Source organism: Centroberyx affinis, unplaced genomic scaffold, assembly GCF_046629955.1.
Source record: "Centroberyx affinis isolate AG114_WGS23_722 - 3 ecotype Tasmania unplaced genomic scaffold, CSIRO-AGI_Caff_v1 ptg000249l_1, whole genome shotgun sequence".
NCBI classification, from domain to species: domain Eukaryota; kingdom Metazoa; phylum Chordata; class Actinopteri; order Beryciformes; family Berycidae; genus Centroberyx; species Centroberyx affinis.
The window spans coordinates 284,218-299,618 of NW_027278932.1; the positions used below are offsets into that span (position 1 = coordinate 284,218).

General features: G+C 43.1%; 1 protein-coding gene across 1 annotated transcript in view; it reads left to right on the top strand.

Moving 5' to 3' along the window:
* nectin3a (nectin cell adhesion molecule 3a) overlaps positions 1 to 7,302 on the top strand; it is a 31,068-nt gene extending 23,766 nt beyond the window's left edge. The window contains exons 4-6 of the mRNA XM_071544568.1: positions 1,199 to 1,316; positions 2,050 to 2,201; positions 4,542 to 7,302. Of these exons, the coding sequence (XP_071400669.1) occupies positions 1,199 to 1,316; positions 2,050 to 2,201; positions 4,542 to 5,200 (929 nt within the window). The 3' untranslated portion in view covers positions 5,201 to 7,302. The remainder of the gene's footprint in view (positions 1 to 1,198; positions 1,317 to 2,049; positions 2,202 to 4,541) is intronic.
* The last annotated feature ends 8,099 nt before the right edge of the window (positions 7,303 to 15,401 follow it).

The following is a 15,401-nucleotide window of genomic DNA, read 5'->3' on the forward strand; positions in this document are numbered from 1 at the left end:
TTCTTGAAATCATCAAGACGAATAATCGTGATCACCATATGCAGCAAAATAAGAAGGATTATCATTTTAGCCATAATTGTGCCGCCCTATGAGTTACAGTATATCTTATCTATATTAACCCGTGTTGATAGCTTGATTTATGAAGGCTCTGCTCCCTACCTTTCCTCCTTCGCTCATAAATGGGCCATTTAAGACTCATCTTAATGTTATAATCATTGATGCATACTTCCTTGGCGAGCTGTACTGGGGGATAGTGTCTGTTTGGACTGCGTGAGTGCAGGCTAATGAAGGTATTTTATGAAATATTGATCAGGCCTCAGCAGCAGCAGCAGTAGCAGGAGGGTGCTGGGGGCAGCGGATGGAGACGCAGAAAAACCAAGGTTAATACAGGAAGAAAGAGGCTTTAGAGCTCAATAAATCATGTCAAATGCAGAGGCAAGGGATTTTAAGTGCAAAAGAAGCACAATTTCAACGTTGAACTGCGTGGAAAAAGGTCATTGGACGCAATGAGCAGAGGCATCTTCCTCTGTGCAATAATGAGTTCCTCATCTGTCCTCCAGAGAAATCAGAATGAAAAATTGGATATCTGAGTCATTGTTTGCCATGTTTTATTACAGTGGCATCTGTTGGGGTTCTTTTAGGCTTCCTCCTGCTTCCTTTTGTTTATTTCTTGGTGAGCAGTAGAGTTTATTATTAGCTGCAGCGCATCTCCGTTCTGAGTGAGTCTGTCGTTTTGTAGCTCTCCACCAACCCAGGGTCATTTGTTTGTTCTCTTGGCTTGTTTTCACCAGCAGAGCCTGTGCTGTACTACAGTGCTGCACTGTTTTCGTTTTTGTCATCACTACTGAGCTTATAATGCTTGCTTTGTTCCTTATGGAAAAGCTCATTTGTCATCATGCTGCCTGGGGTCACAATGACTGATTATGAAGTCCACAGTGTTTTTTCCTCTTGAAATTAATCCACCTTTCCATTTGATAGGCTATTCATGACCCAAGCATTGTGTTATTTTGTAAATTAAATTCATTTTCCCTTTTTGATACAGTAGTCTCTCCACTATTTCAAGCAAACATGACACAGAAGCTTACTGTTATAGGAGGTGAAAGAATCACAGAGCCACGAGACAAAAAATATGATGCAAATGGATTTAGTTTTTAGTAGCTCTTGCTAATTTTTACCATCACAACCCTTGTTTTCACAGTTGCTCCGGTTGTATCGATAATAGGAAATGACAAAAACTGGTATGTGGGACAAGAAAATGTGAAGCTCGACTGTGGTGCCAAAGCCAACCCACCTGCCCATCACTTCACATGGATCAGGTCAGTATCCCAAAGAACAGACCCCTCCTGCCACAAACTCCCTGATAAAAACACACATTAGGCTTTTTGAGAATCATCTGAGTAGATGTTCTGTCCTGCAGGTGAGGAGATAGGTGTGGCAAGTATGTTATGATCAGATTCCATGACTTGCAGTGACATCAGTGTTTTGTTGACGCTGCCATATTGACTCCCGAAATGACACACAGTGCTCCATCATAACCACAGACTATATAACAAGCAACCATGAACAAGCAAAGGTCTCACCTGACTTTGTAAGAAAAGGAAATATATTTATTTTATTTCGGTATTTCAGTTCAGGGTGGGTGAACTATTCAAAAGTACTTAATCTTCAAGAGAAAAAGCTCTGATTAGTGGGCATGTAAGATAACATTACATTTATAAATTGTTACTACTATGTCACGTCTCTCAGTGGGAAAACTATTAAAGTGTGTTATTTAATAAAATAGTGACGGTAGGCACTTTCTCTCTTTCTAACTGAACTGATGAAGGAAATCAAATTATGAGTTAATATGGCATCGTCAACAGAACAGCGCCATCACTGCAAGCCATGGATCGGTTTCACTATGCTAACTTCTGGTAAATGAAATAATTATACTTTGCTGGGAAACGCACTTTGAGAATTATGGATTTTAAATTGCCTATAGACTTCAAGGCTTTGTCTGTGCATGACATACATTGTGAAACTTCTCTGCAATGTTTCATTTTTGAACAGGATGGACAGCTCGATGCCCGAGGGTGTTGAGATAGCAAACAATAGCTTTGTTTTCACACGACCTTTGGAGCGCAATGACTCTGGAGTATACAGATGTGAAGTGATGAATGACGTTGGTCTGCGCAGTCAAGATGTACACCTTTGGATACAAGGTACCTTTTGATACACTTTGTTTATTGAAGTGTATGTCATTGTATGTCATTTTATGTATCTATTTATTGCTTGATTGCAGGCTTCTGCTGACGTATTTTGCATTCGTAAACCAAATAACTCTGAGGTTAAGAGAGAAATCTCCCTGTGCCTTGTGACGTTCATCGTGCCTCTGATGTAAGATTACCCTCTCAGTAAGATCACCCTCAGTTAAACACTTCAAGCAGAGTTAAGCCGCCATATAAATGACCCAGCCCAGATCCACTTTCACACATTCCTGGCAACAGAGGAGCAGAGAGTGCAGATACACAGTATCGATACCAAACATTTCCACTGTTGTGGTTTTGGAAACATTAGATTTCTCAGATAGGGAAGAGAGTGTTTTCCCCCGCTGGTTGGGAGCACACTCAGCGAAGTATGCACCAATGTAGCCTTTTTTCTTTGTTTTCTTCAAGGTCAGGTTTCAGTTTTGGACACAATGAATTGTGTTCACAGATTCTCAGTACACAGACAGAAGTATTTGCTTACCCCATAAAAGGTTATTTTCGCTAAACAGTATATTCTGCTCTCAGAGCAGTTCTGTACTCATCAGAAATGTGATTAATCATTTAGTCGACTTCAGCTCCTCCTTTTTTTTTATACAAATGACCAGACAGGATTTCCCCAAATCTTCCAAAGGAGTTTTCCTAAATTTGGCTTTGTACAGTACTAGACTTTAATAAATTCTGGTCAGAAAACACAGAGGATACTGAACTCCCCCTTGTCTGTTTCCTGTCTCTTTCCATGGTTTGCTACTTGAGTTCATTATTCCAAAGTTAGGCGTGGATCCTGAGAACTCTGCATCCCTTTTATTTTCATTCTCCTCTTTTCCTTTTAATCCTTTTCCAAACAAAACGACTGCTGCTTTTAGACACACACTCCCCCAGCACACAATCCGTTTCGTTTCTCACTGTTGAGGAAAGAACTGGAGGAGCCCCAGAAAAGGCTGTCAGCCTCCATCTGTTTATAGGCCCAGTTTGGAGTCCTGCTCCAAACTAAAGCATAGCTGACATCCTGTCCAGGACGGACTTGCACTGAGCAATTATCTGGCTTCTCTTGTCCAATATGAGGACTTGGGCATGCTGCCTCTCGCTCCCCCCCCCCCGTGGAGATGGCCAGGTTGTGCTTACAGCTTGCACAGCTATACTCCCTCCCCCTCCATGGTGTAGCTGTTTCACATTCCCAGTTGTCTCTGTAGCCTTGTGCCTTTGGCTGCCGGTCTCTGCGTTGATCAGCTACATGGTGGCAGATGCTCATCACCTATACAAGGCAACAATGTCCCCCTCCAGAATAGGAGGTTGATGGTGACTGACGAAGGAGGTGATTGCAATTATATCGGTTCACTGACCTTGATCTGTCTCTATTATCCACTCCCTTTCTCCTTTTATTTACTTTATTAGGACTGGGCGATATACCGAAAATGTACCAAAACCAACACTGGCACTCTCTCACCGATAAAATTTTCACGCCATATCGCCCAGCCATACCGCTAAACCTTCAGGTACAGCTATGGTAGATAATTGCAAGTAAATAGATTCTCACTTAGTAAGACAAATTGCAGAAGGTCATTATAGCTAGGCAGAAATTCTGGTGCGTTTGATAACTGGTACCTTAAAACCTTCTGTGGATGCAAACCTCTATTAGTGCAAGTCATACTGCTTTGTAGTCGGGCCTTTGATGTGCCTTTCCAGAGATAGACGAGTGGTGTCAGGCTGCTTTTTGTCCCAGAGACCGGAGGTCAATATGGAGACACTTATCTGACCTTGAGCTCTGCAGAGCCCTTTTCTCTGGCTCTGGGTGCCATCACAACTGCCGGCCACCGGAGGACAAATCAAATGCAGGAACCTCACATCGATCACACAGTGTTTCATCTTCTCACATGACTTCCCCACAGCAGGGTGAAAAAGGAAGGGGGAGAACTAATCGCTCTCACTCAGATGTTCATGAGTGCATGCTCTCTGTCCTTCTATCACTCTCTCTCCCCCTTTCTCTCTCATGCACACACACAATGACATTTAGCACTTAACCTTTTGCAGCCCCTCTCATATCCCCCTTTTCGCTCTACAGCACAGCTTTCAACAGACTCTTCATCTCAGGCCGGGCACAGCTCTGCTTCAATAGTACATTATATTGTTAGAAATTCATTTAAGAGCCACTCCATATTTGTTTTTTGTTGATAGGCACAGAACATAAATTGGAGCCTCTCTCGTCACGATTCTTCGACTGTTTATTTTTATGACTCCTACCCCCATCTGCCATCCTTCCTCTCTGCTCAATCTCCTCATCACATGTTCCCTCTGCAGATCCTCCCCCCACCACGGCTGCCCCCACCACCACCGCGCCCCTCTTCCAGGACACCGCTGGCACCAGCACCGCCGTGGACCAGCGCAGCGCCCTGTTCACCTCCCCGACCCTGGCCTCCTTGACAGACAGCAGCCTGGGCACCATAGTTGGCGGGGCGGTGGGCGGAGTTCTGTTCCTGCTCCTCCTGCTGATTCTTGGCGGGGCCTGCTTCATGCGCCAACGCAGAACCTTTAGGGGAGACTACTACACCAAGCAGTACCTGGGACCCTCCGACATGCAGAAGGAGTCTCAGCTGGACGTGCTGCAGCCCCATGAGCTGCAGGAGGTCTACGGCGACAAGACCAGCAAGGGCAGCCAGGAGCTGAAACCCAAACCCGTAGGAGACATCATTTACCCCGACTACACCAATGAACGCAAGGATAGGGAAGACTGGGGCGACAGGGGTGACACCCACAGGGGCCTCAAGGAGGGCAACTACTACCCCGAGCACTACAACAACACCCATAACATGCACCCCTGCGGGCCCCCTGTGCACAGTCCCATAGTGAACAACGGCTCCCCCTACCTCCCGGAAGACTGCTATGACAATGGCACAGACAGCGACTACGTGTCCCATATGGATGGATCTGTGATTTCGCGCAGGGAGTGGTATGTCTGAGGAGAGGAGCAGGAAAAAGGACCTTGCAGTGAATGACTGAGAATAATTTAACAACTTTCAGATATAAATATCATTAAAAGTGTTCCGTTGAGTGAAAGGTTGAATAAAAATTCCAGGCTCAGGTTTTACAATGAGCTTGCGAAGGTTGTTGCTCTGCCTTGATTGTAACCACTTACCTTAAGGACTTGTATGTGGATTGTGTTACAGGTTTGTAGCATTTCAAGGAGCTACAAGTGCGCTGGAATAGCCTCGTTGATATTATCTCTGTAACCTTAAGAGGCTTTGGCATACCATGGAGTTTCAATAGATGTGAATGAGTTTTTGTTTTCTGCTTGTATGAGTATGCGCCTGTCTTAGCTGCAGGTCATAGGTCGGGCTTTCAGGCCCTTGTTAGTGAAGTATTTATATCTGACTGAGCTCTGCGCCCACATGTTGCATTATCATAAAACCCCTAAAATTCTGTGGCATTTTGAAAATGGACTCTTGATTGCTTACCTGTGTGCAAATGACCTTTTCATAAAGCTGAAATTTTCATCATGGCTGCGAAAGAGCATTTAAAATGAGATTATATTGCATGGATCTTTTAAAAAACAAATTGTATAATTAAGTGAAAGGGAAAGATATTCAATCTCATGGTTAAAAGGGAGAATTACACAGGCATTTTACCTAGGGAAAAGCAAGCGGACTGACGAAAGTACATTGACAAGAAGAGCACTGCCCCTCAGAAACCTTCTCTGGTTAAGCGATTATTCAGTGGGCTCCTTATTCACCATTTTCATTTAAATATTCATGTTGGCTTTTGCAAACAAAGTATCATCTGTGAGTTACTCATGCAACGGCTAGTGAAGATGTCTACATAAAGAGAGAAGCCACTCCTTGTGGAAGTACTTTTCCATCTTCAGTTTAACTGATTTGCAACATTTGTAAGACTGTATATTGGTATGTTGTTAACTGAATACACAAGGGTTGTTTAGTGGTATAACAGAATTGGAAGTGTGAGATAGCTGGCCAGTCTTAGTCGGAACACACAGTTGGCTGATTTGCTCATTTAAAATGTGTTAATCCAACCACAGTCTTGCAGTGAAAAGCGCAACACCCTTATTATCGTTAAATTTGCCAAAAAAAACACCACAGGAAGCCAACCAGGCCTTGTGCTTATACAGTCAGCCATTATAACACTGAACAGCATTGGTGTCATTCCCTTCCTCTGTATCCTCTGATTTCTATCTTTTTCAACTATGTCTGCATAATTAACAGAAACAGGTTATTTGATTGTTATTTTTGTTTTAAATTTGGGGTTAAAGCAATATTTTCCACCGGTATAGCATTTCTGTTACGTTATGGATAGTCACATACGGTAAGTATGTGACTATCCAAGCTGTCGTCATCTGACATTATGAGGCCCCATGAAGTGATTTTGCATCACAAATGCCCCACACCCTACACTCTTTATAAATAATTGTAAATATGCAAAAATACTTGTTGAAAAAGTATTCCCAGGACATGGAAAAGGAGCAGTATTAATTAGATCTTTCAGCTTCAGTGGGTATATGTGTTATAAGTATGATTTTTGTGACTACCTCACGACACGGTGGGAAACAAAGTTAGCTGTTGACATCACTACTGATTACAGGACCAGCTAACGTCGGGGTTTGGCTCCACAGCAACTCCTGTGAGGACACACAGCGATCATGGAAAACTAGAAATCTTATACCCGAGTGAAAGATTGCTTTAAGAGCCGTTTAGTTCTGTCTGTTTAATAGCTCCTCTAGGGATATTTTTTCCCCCGACTAACAACAAGCACCATGACATTAGGTTGAAACAAAAGAGTTGACATCATCAGTGATCTCATCTCGTTGCTTGATTTGACCTCGCACTTCCTGCCTGCAGCTACATTTTTTTTTTTCCTGTGGAATGATACAAGGATCAAAGTGGCCTCTGCAAAGCCTCACCATGAAAGGGAAAATATCCTTTCTGGAAAGAGCCACTTTTAGTCAATCAGGGTGTTTGCTGCTAGAGGAGAGAACCATGTATGTCTCTTACAGGGGAATCAGGATGGGGGGAGGGGGGGGGGTGTTGCGTATAGTTTTGAGGTTTCTTTCTTTCCTATTGGGGTTTTATAGATTGTGGGCACACTTTTTAATTTGAACTGCATTCTTTTTTTTTTCCTCCTCCTCCACCCTCATTCGCCCCTACAGCAGAGCCAGGGCTTTGGCTGAAGGTTTAGATGTCTGAGAATAAACTACTTTAATCTCGCTCTCGCTCCCATACTCACACACACACGCACACACACACCACACATCTGCTACATAAGGCCACTCCAGCCCACAGTCAAAGAGTAGTCCTCACCTCAGACTTCTAGCTTTTTAATTAACTTTTTCTTTTTTTTTGGTGCACTTGGCAAGTATTCCACCTCAGTGATATGTAACACATCAGTGTCTGAATGCACATACGTTTTTTAATATGGTTGATTCATGGCTGTCCACCTATCTCTCTTATAAATGGACAAAGCCGCTTCATGTAAACTGCTTTCTCCGCTACTGCTCTAAAATCCACCTGAAGCATGATATAATCCAGGGAAAAAATAATCTTTTCATCACTCCGCTCAAACTCTGATGATTGTTTGTTAATACTTATTGTTTATGTTTTACAATTGCATAATGAGCTGAAGTGATGAATGTTTTAATTTTTCCTTTTTTTTTCATTTTTCCTTTTCTTTTGGATCAGTTTTGGTCAGTGATCTTTCGATCGCATATAGATTTAAGTTATTCTCTGCCTACTGCCTTCATTATTTCAGATCACTCATGTTTTTTAGTCATGTACATGTACATAATGTTAATAGGTTAGTGTAGGATTAGCCGTTTGTCTGCAGACATTTGATTCACATGTTCATAAACAGTATGTTCTGAATAGTTGGTGCCTTAGATGGGCTGAGCAATGCACAGAAACCTTTTGAAATGCTAATTATTGTATGGATTCATGTAAAGGCTATTACTATCATTCAGTGAGGAGGACTGACTGGTCTTTTATTATGTCTTCCATCTTGATATTTAAGATTTTGTTGTTATCAAAACATTCAAATTGACTAAAGGTTGATTGTTATGCCTTATACAGATTCAGAAGACACATGTAACAACTCGGTTACAAAGTACCAGAAAATTGTAATTAGTAAAGTTTCACTGGGAATTCAGGCAGGCCAGAGTCATAGAAAATATTATTGTCTTGTAAATATGCTGGCTGTTTTTTTATTATTATTGAAAAAAAAATCTTATTTTTTCTATGAGGTCTGTAATTTTCACAGAGTATTAGTTTATCTTACAAGCATCGAGGAGCTCCTGTCTGATGATAGAAGGAGAGCGTTCCTCTTTCCGCTGCATTTTATATTAGTTCTCAAGAGTTTGTGACTAATTATTTTGTACATTGTTGTTTAAATGATTGATCTCTCGCAGGAATCAAAAATGAAAGAGCGGTAGATTGTATTTTGTTCCTTTTGTTTGCAATAAAAAAAACACCGTTATTGCACTCAACTGTCTCCTGGGATTCTGCTTTCAGAGCTGATGTCTGCCTTTTCCTTTATTAAGTTCTTCAACTTGAATCAGACTAGGAGAACACTGTTTTCCCTCAAGTAATAGATAGATATGCCTTTCTCATTCACATGTTTAAACAAATACTGCGCCTTTTCTCCTCTAATGAGGGGGCAAAGAAGATCCTATCTTTTAGGTCAGTGCCCATCAGTCTCTGTCACCCTCAGCAGCCTCCACTGTCCACACCTGTGGTTGTAACTAACTGACCCATCATGCATCACTCCATCCCGTCCAACTCAGCACCCTCTTCATCACCGGCTCGCAGAATGGGGAGTGAGGCCGCTGGCTTTGTCACACCTGCGTTGGCTGGAAGGTTGCTGACCACCCACAACTTCAGTCCTTTTGTGTTAAACTCGATAATAAGATGTGTACACTTAAATGTTGCGGGCCGATCAAATTGAAATTATCCACAATAGCGCTCACAAAGGCATTCACTATGGAATTCATAATCCAGGCCCTCCCACTCTAAGTGCCTCTACTTAATCCCATGTGTTAACCTGGCTTTGGAGGTGGCATGAACACTATCAATATCTGTTGTTTAGCAAAGTGACAATCGTTCCCCCCCTGGCCCAGATTAGGAGCGAGAGGAGAAACCAGATACTTAATCCTCTCTGGCATGTCGGACAGAAATCTCCCTTCTCCGACTCCACTTTCATCACTTCGGCAGCCGCAGTGCCCCGGCCCAAACACACTCACTCTATTATCACGGTGTTGTCTGGCTGGGGTAACTCCGGCCTAATCCATCACTGCTACCATCTGCATGTTTGTGCAGGCTGTGTGAGTAAATAACTCAGTGTTGGTGGGCTTGGGTTACCTACCTCTCCTACCCCTCCATACCTCTTAAGTTTTCTGCAGCTGTCTGCGAGGGGCATTTTTTCACACTTAATGAATCAGTCAGCAAATGTGTTTAGTTTTGTTACCTTGTAAAGCAGCAGCAGGCCCTTTCAACATTCTTCAGAAACCCCACCTAAAGTTAAGGTCTAGATAGGTTTTAGCATCAAACTGTAACCTTTAGAAACTATTCTTGTAAAATGGGCTGCTTGCCGTACATGCTGTTTGCTGAGATGGGCAGTATAAGCATATTGTTCCCAGTATACGCCATTGAATCAGCAGCCTACTGTGTTTTTTTTTTTGTTTTCTTTTTCACTTTTGCTGATTTATTCATCTAGAATGTAGTGGAGAGAGAGGGCCACTTCCATTCTGTGCTTCTACCCCCCTCTCCAAAAAACACTGATTGTTAGCTAATGAACACGACCAGAGCACCAGGGAGCTTACATCAAAGGCCACAGCTGACATAGCTGAACAGACAAATTGTTTGAGCTCATGGGTTTGGAAATAATGAAATGCTGCAGAGGGTGGGAGAGTGCGGAGCAGTTACAACAAAAATGTTGTCACATGGCCTGTGGTCTCGCTGCCCCTCTGCGCGGTGTGAAGCGTGCGAGGCTGCAGAGCGCCGAGCACCTGTGGCAGAGACAGCGGCGGAGTGCGGAGAGAAAAACATGCTGCAGTCCCTTTTTTGGAAAGAGGGGCTGATTTTTTAGATGACCACACAGGCCAGTACTGCACCCCGGACTGTGGGAGAGCGACACAGTGACTGGGGGAGGGGGCAAGGTTCCTCTTACATCAGCAGAGAAGTGCTGTCTCCACGGTGATTTGCCTCAATGCGCTCCATAAAGCAGGCCAAGCTATGGAGAGGGGGACAGACTCAGGCCAGGCTTTGTTTTTCACCATTTTCCTCTGTAAAACTGCTCTTCTCTCTCAAGTGTTTGGCAGGAATCATGCAGCACAAGCCTGGAAATAGTCTGTGACCTCTGGTCCGCTGCTTTGTGGACTCCTACTGTATCACTCTGCCTTCGATGAAAGAGGGTGTGTCATTTGCATGTCATGAGTGTAGGATGAAACATTTAAATGATATATTACAAGCACGGCTGTCATGTGCAAACAGTAGCCTTAATTATCTACTTTGTGCTATAGTTTTGTCCATTTTGGGGATTCTTGGGCTCCATTCCTTGCCAAATCCCACAAAACCCTTCCTCTAGTTATCTATCACAGGCAGAAAGCAAAAAATTAATGAAACATGCTGATAAAACGCAGTCCACAAGCGCTATAGAGACATATGGCCCTTATCGAAATTCATTGCATATTTAGAGAAAATCCTACATGAATTACCTTAAAGCAGTAAATCTGAATGGCTTGCAGCGTAAATGGGTGTACTTCCGAAAAAGATGAGAGGGCGGGCACCTTGACAAAAGCCCCTTTGTGCTGTTCACCTCCTCTGAGACTGAGAGCAAAGACAATGAAGGTTTTCATCGATGAGCCACATTGTTACTCTAGATTGCACTGAGGGCCATTCACAGATTCTGTGTGCTGCTCCCGGCTCGCTCTGCCGGGATGAAAAGCTCGCTGCGCTGAAGCGCTATGAGCCTGCGTTTCTCTCTGCTGACTCAGAAAGTTTCCAGAGACAGTTTAGAGAAAAGTACTGAGAGCAGCATCTCTTATTGCACAATATGAAATTATACTGTGATGATAGAGTGGCTCTCTCTGGGGTCTAATAAATAAGGTATAAACATACAGATTGGGTGGTGTGGCCGGTAAGAAAATATCCATAGGATCATTCTTCCCTTTGGCAGACTGACCGTGGGCAAAATGAACCCATGGACCTTCCCACCCAGGGCTGGAGGCACGTTTTAAAGACAAAAACATACACGTTAGAGGGCAAAAGGGGAAGAGAGTTGCATGGTTTTACATACGAGGCTCAAAGTTTTTCTTATGGATCAGCCTCTAATTGGGCTCATGGCATGCCAGCGGCTCTGATCAGAATGGGTGGGCAGCCGTCGTACTGGGACGTGACAGTGAGACCCCCACATCCCTCCACATTGTTCTGCAGTGCTGGAGCAGATATAATCTTCAGTGAATTTTAATCCCTCCAAAACAATGCAATGTTCCCTGGGAAATGTCCGTGGAGTATATAACAGGAAACAACAACGCACTATTGAACTGAACTGGCTAAAATACAGCGAGACTTGGACTGGATGTGCATTGTCTTATTGCATATATGCCAGAAAAAACATAACCATATATGCATAGCAAAAAGAGTATAACATACCATATCGCTGTTGTCATGGGAAAATCTCATAACTTAAATTTTGGTGATTTTCATGTTTTCACGTCAATTGAAGGATTAAATGGTCCTGTATGGGTTGAGGAAATTCTAATCTCTTGGGCTTATGAAACCCTTTCAAAACCCCTTTGGCTGAACTCCAAACTGCATTGTCATCAAACTAAAAAGAAAGCTTTGAAAAAGTTTTTCTTCGTTCCTGAAAAGTTGACATTGAGATACAGAGGTTTTCCCCCTGACAGCAGCGTTATGCAAATGTTTTTCCTGCATTACAAAGCAGAAAACAAGCTTTAAGAATCGGGTGGAGCCAAAGTAATTCTGACCACCATCTATCATGTCCAGTGACTTCTGCCGTCTGTCTGCATGTCTGGTGTTCTTTAAGAGTGCTGCTGTTATTTTTAGTGTTAAATCTGTGTTTCCTTCACCTGCCTGTGTCTGTCAGTCACAGCCTACCGAGGAGCGGCTGCCTGATGACCAGACACCGCTGCCTGTGTCTGACTCCACATGCTTCCCATGAACAAGTGTTGTGCTGGACCGGTGTGTGTGTGTGTGTGTGTGTGTGTGTGTGTGTGTGTGTGGATCCAGTCTGGCAGCAGGGCCTGTCTTCTCCTCTCTCTGCTACCACCAGCTGTGCGTCTGTGGCACGTGACGGCCCACATCACATGACTCCTGCCTCCGTGTGTTGTCAAACCTTCAGCAGCCAAGAGACCACCACCGGAGGCTGTTGTTGTCAGCTCCAGATCCTTTGGAGCAGATGAGCGCTCATAAAACTTCATGTACTACCTCACATTAAAGCCTCTGCCAGCTCAGCTTATTGCTAATCAATCAGCTAGTTTAGTTAATATGGAAATAATAGACATAGAGTGGCTTTAAAGGCCAAGAGATTTTGCATAATTTATTTAGTGCTGGTTTGTTTTTGCTACAGTTAGTCGAAGCCTTCATACGGGTCTTTTATCTTGCAGCTCTCCTGAATCGGACGGATGAGTCTGTCACACTCAGCTGTTCTGCCAGATGATCTATCACCGTGGCTCGGGTTTATAGTCAGGACATGTGCTTTTCTGTTACAACAACATCAGCACTGCCTTACCATATCTGATTTATGGCTATGATTCACTGTAAGAGCTAGACGGAATATTCCCAGCAGATATTTATCTATCCTTCCCTCTCCCCGAAGCGCTTTGCACTGGACTTATTTTCCTCTTTTCACAATAGTTTCCAGTTGCCTTAATGACCAGTTGACTTCATAATCTTAGGCCTCTCCTAAGACAGAGGCCCTTTTGACTTAATTAAACACAACCGCGATCATATACGTAAGCGGGGGATTGACAAAAGCAAATGCGGACAAAAGAGGAGAGAAAGCACCATTGTTCCACCACAACACAGAAGTGTGTTTCGGGAGAGGGGAGGATGAGGTGAAGCACAACTCACGTCAAATCGAATAAATTACTTTGAGTAGAGAGGGAGGGGGGAGGGGTGGAGGAGGCCCATTTAGGAGCTTTAAAAGTCGAACAGCGTGAAGTCTTAATTACTGAGACTTAACACTGGCCAGCGCTGTACTCACGCTGTGACGGTCAGGAGTTGGAGGCTGCTGCCCCCGCGGCTAAGAGGAAGGAGAGAAGACTGACTGAAGTTTGGAGACTGGAGAGATAACAGGACATTTCCACTGCCTCTGCCAGCAGGGGGGGGAAATACAACACAGGTTGATTATATTAAATTGTCTAGACTAGTTAGGTAAAATGCAGGTAAGGCACCGTCTTGATTTGGACTTGGTCCGGCGTTGGGATGAGATGAATATTCCAAAAAGTCATTCGTTTTTTCACCTTCTCCCTCCTGTCAGATTGAACCTTCATGCACACTTGGGTTTATTGGCAGTAATGATCCCAAGTTACTCCCCGCTGACCAATCACATGTTAGCGCTTGCTGTTCACAATAAGGAGGGAAAATTACTTGGAAGAGGACCAGGGGCGGTGAGAAGCTCCAGTTGCATTAGCGGAGGGTGTGACGGTGTGAATGAGAATAAGGATGTACGTATTGACCTTTGACCTTTACTTCCCCCTGTGCTGTCAGGCTTCAAATGTGCCTCTCATAACTCATAGTTTTTGGTGGAAAATATGGGCATATGTTCCAGTGTGGTCATTAATTATAGTGAATGAGTCAATTTCTCTGGTATTATGCTTACAAATAATATATACTGTATACGTATATTATTTATTCACAATTTCAAATAATTACAAACATACAGACCACCAAATGACAGACGAACTATACAGACACAGTACAAGAGTACAATAAGAATTATGCTGCTGATTGCAGTTGATTCTACTCCGAAATGAAATGGCATCAAAAACAGTCGACAAAAATGCCAAGGTCGACTATAGCAAGAACATCAGGAATCCTCAATCTGCCAAAATTAAGATTATCCAAACTATATACACTACCAATCAAAAGTTTGGATTGAATGTACTATGTTTTTCATTGTCTTAAAAGCCATTTTTATCTAAAGGCTTATGCTTTAATGCTTGAAATTTGTTTCTTAGACAAATGATGATGAATGACAAATGATCGATGCCTCTGTATGAAGAGGGATCAAAGCCTTTGCCTTTCCATCAAGGCAAAGGGCGGCTACTTTAAAGAATCTAAAATATAAGATGGTTTTGATTTGTTCAACAGTTTTTTTGGTCGCTGCATAATTCCATTTGCGTTATTTCACAGTTTTGAGGTCTTAACTATTATTATAAAATGTGAAAAATAGTAAAAAATGTCCAAACTTTTGACTGGTAGTGTATACAAATGCACATTACAAATAAGACATTAAAAAAAGGTTTGAGTCGTAAGTTAACATCATATTTTGCCTGATTTGAACATAAACAGGTCCCTATTATAATGCATAGTCAGGTTTTATTTTCTTCCCAATTAGCTAAATATCCCAGCGTCTCCTGTGGCGATATCAGAACAAAAGTCACGGGGCAGCTCTCTTTTGGCCCAGATAAATGTTTGGACTTGTATTAAATTCACCCCTGGCTGTGCTACCTGGAGAGGTCACGAATCTGCGTTACTGCAGCCACGAGGATCAGCGGGCTGGTATCCGTGACGATGCACTTTCATTTCAGCCAGCTAGTAATCCCACAATGCAATAAAACTGTCTGGCCCCTGTGTCTGGCTCCAGTCAGACCAACTTTATTGACAAAAATGCTCTAGCCCCCAGCCCCCCAATATTATTAAGGGGAATGTAAAGCTGAAAATAGAAGTTTAATGCCCTTTTTTTTGCCCAAATTTTAGATGTCATTAAACAGCTATTGGGCAGGAGTGAGTCAGTAATTATATAGGGGAGCGAGTCCTATGTGTTATAATGAGGGACTGCATCCCAACCAAACCAAGACACCATAATTTCATCACCAGGGACAGAGGTCACTGCCGTCTGGTCAGGCTGTGTGTTTACATTGGCGGAGGAGCTGCAGCTCAGTTTAGACATTATCTCACAGTTGGTTTTGGTTTACTT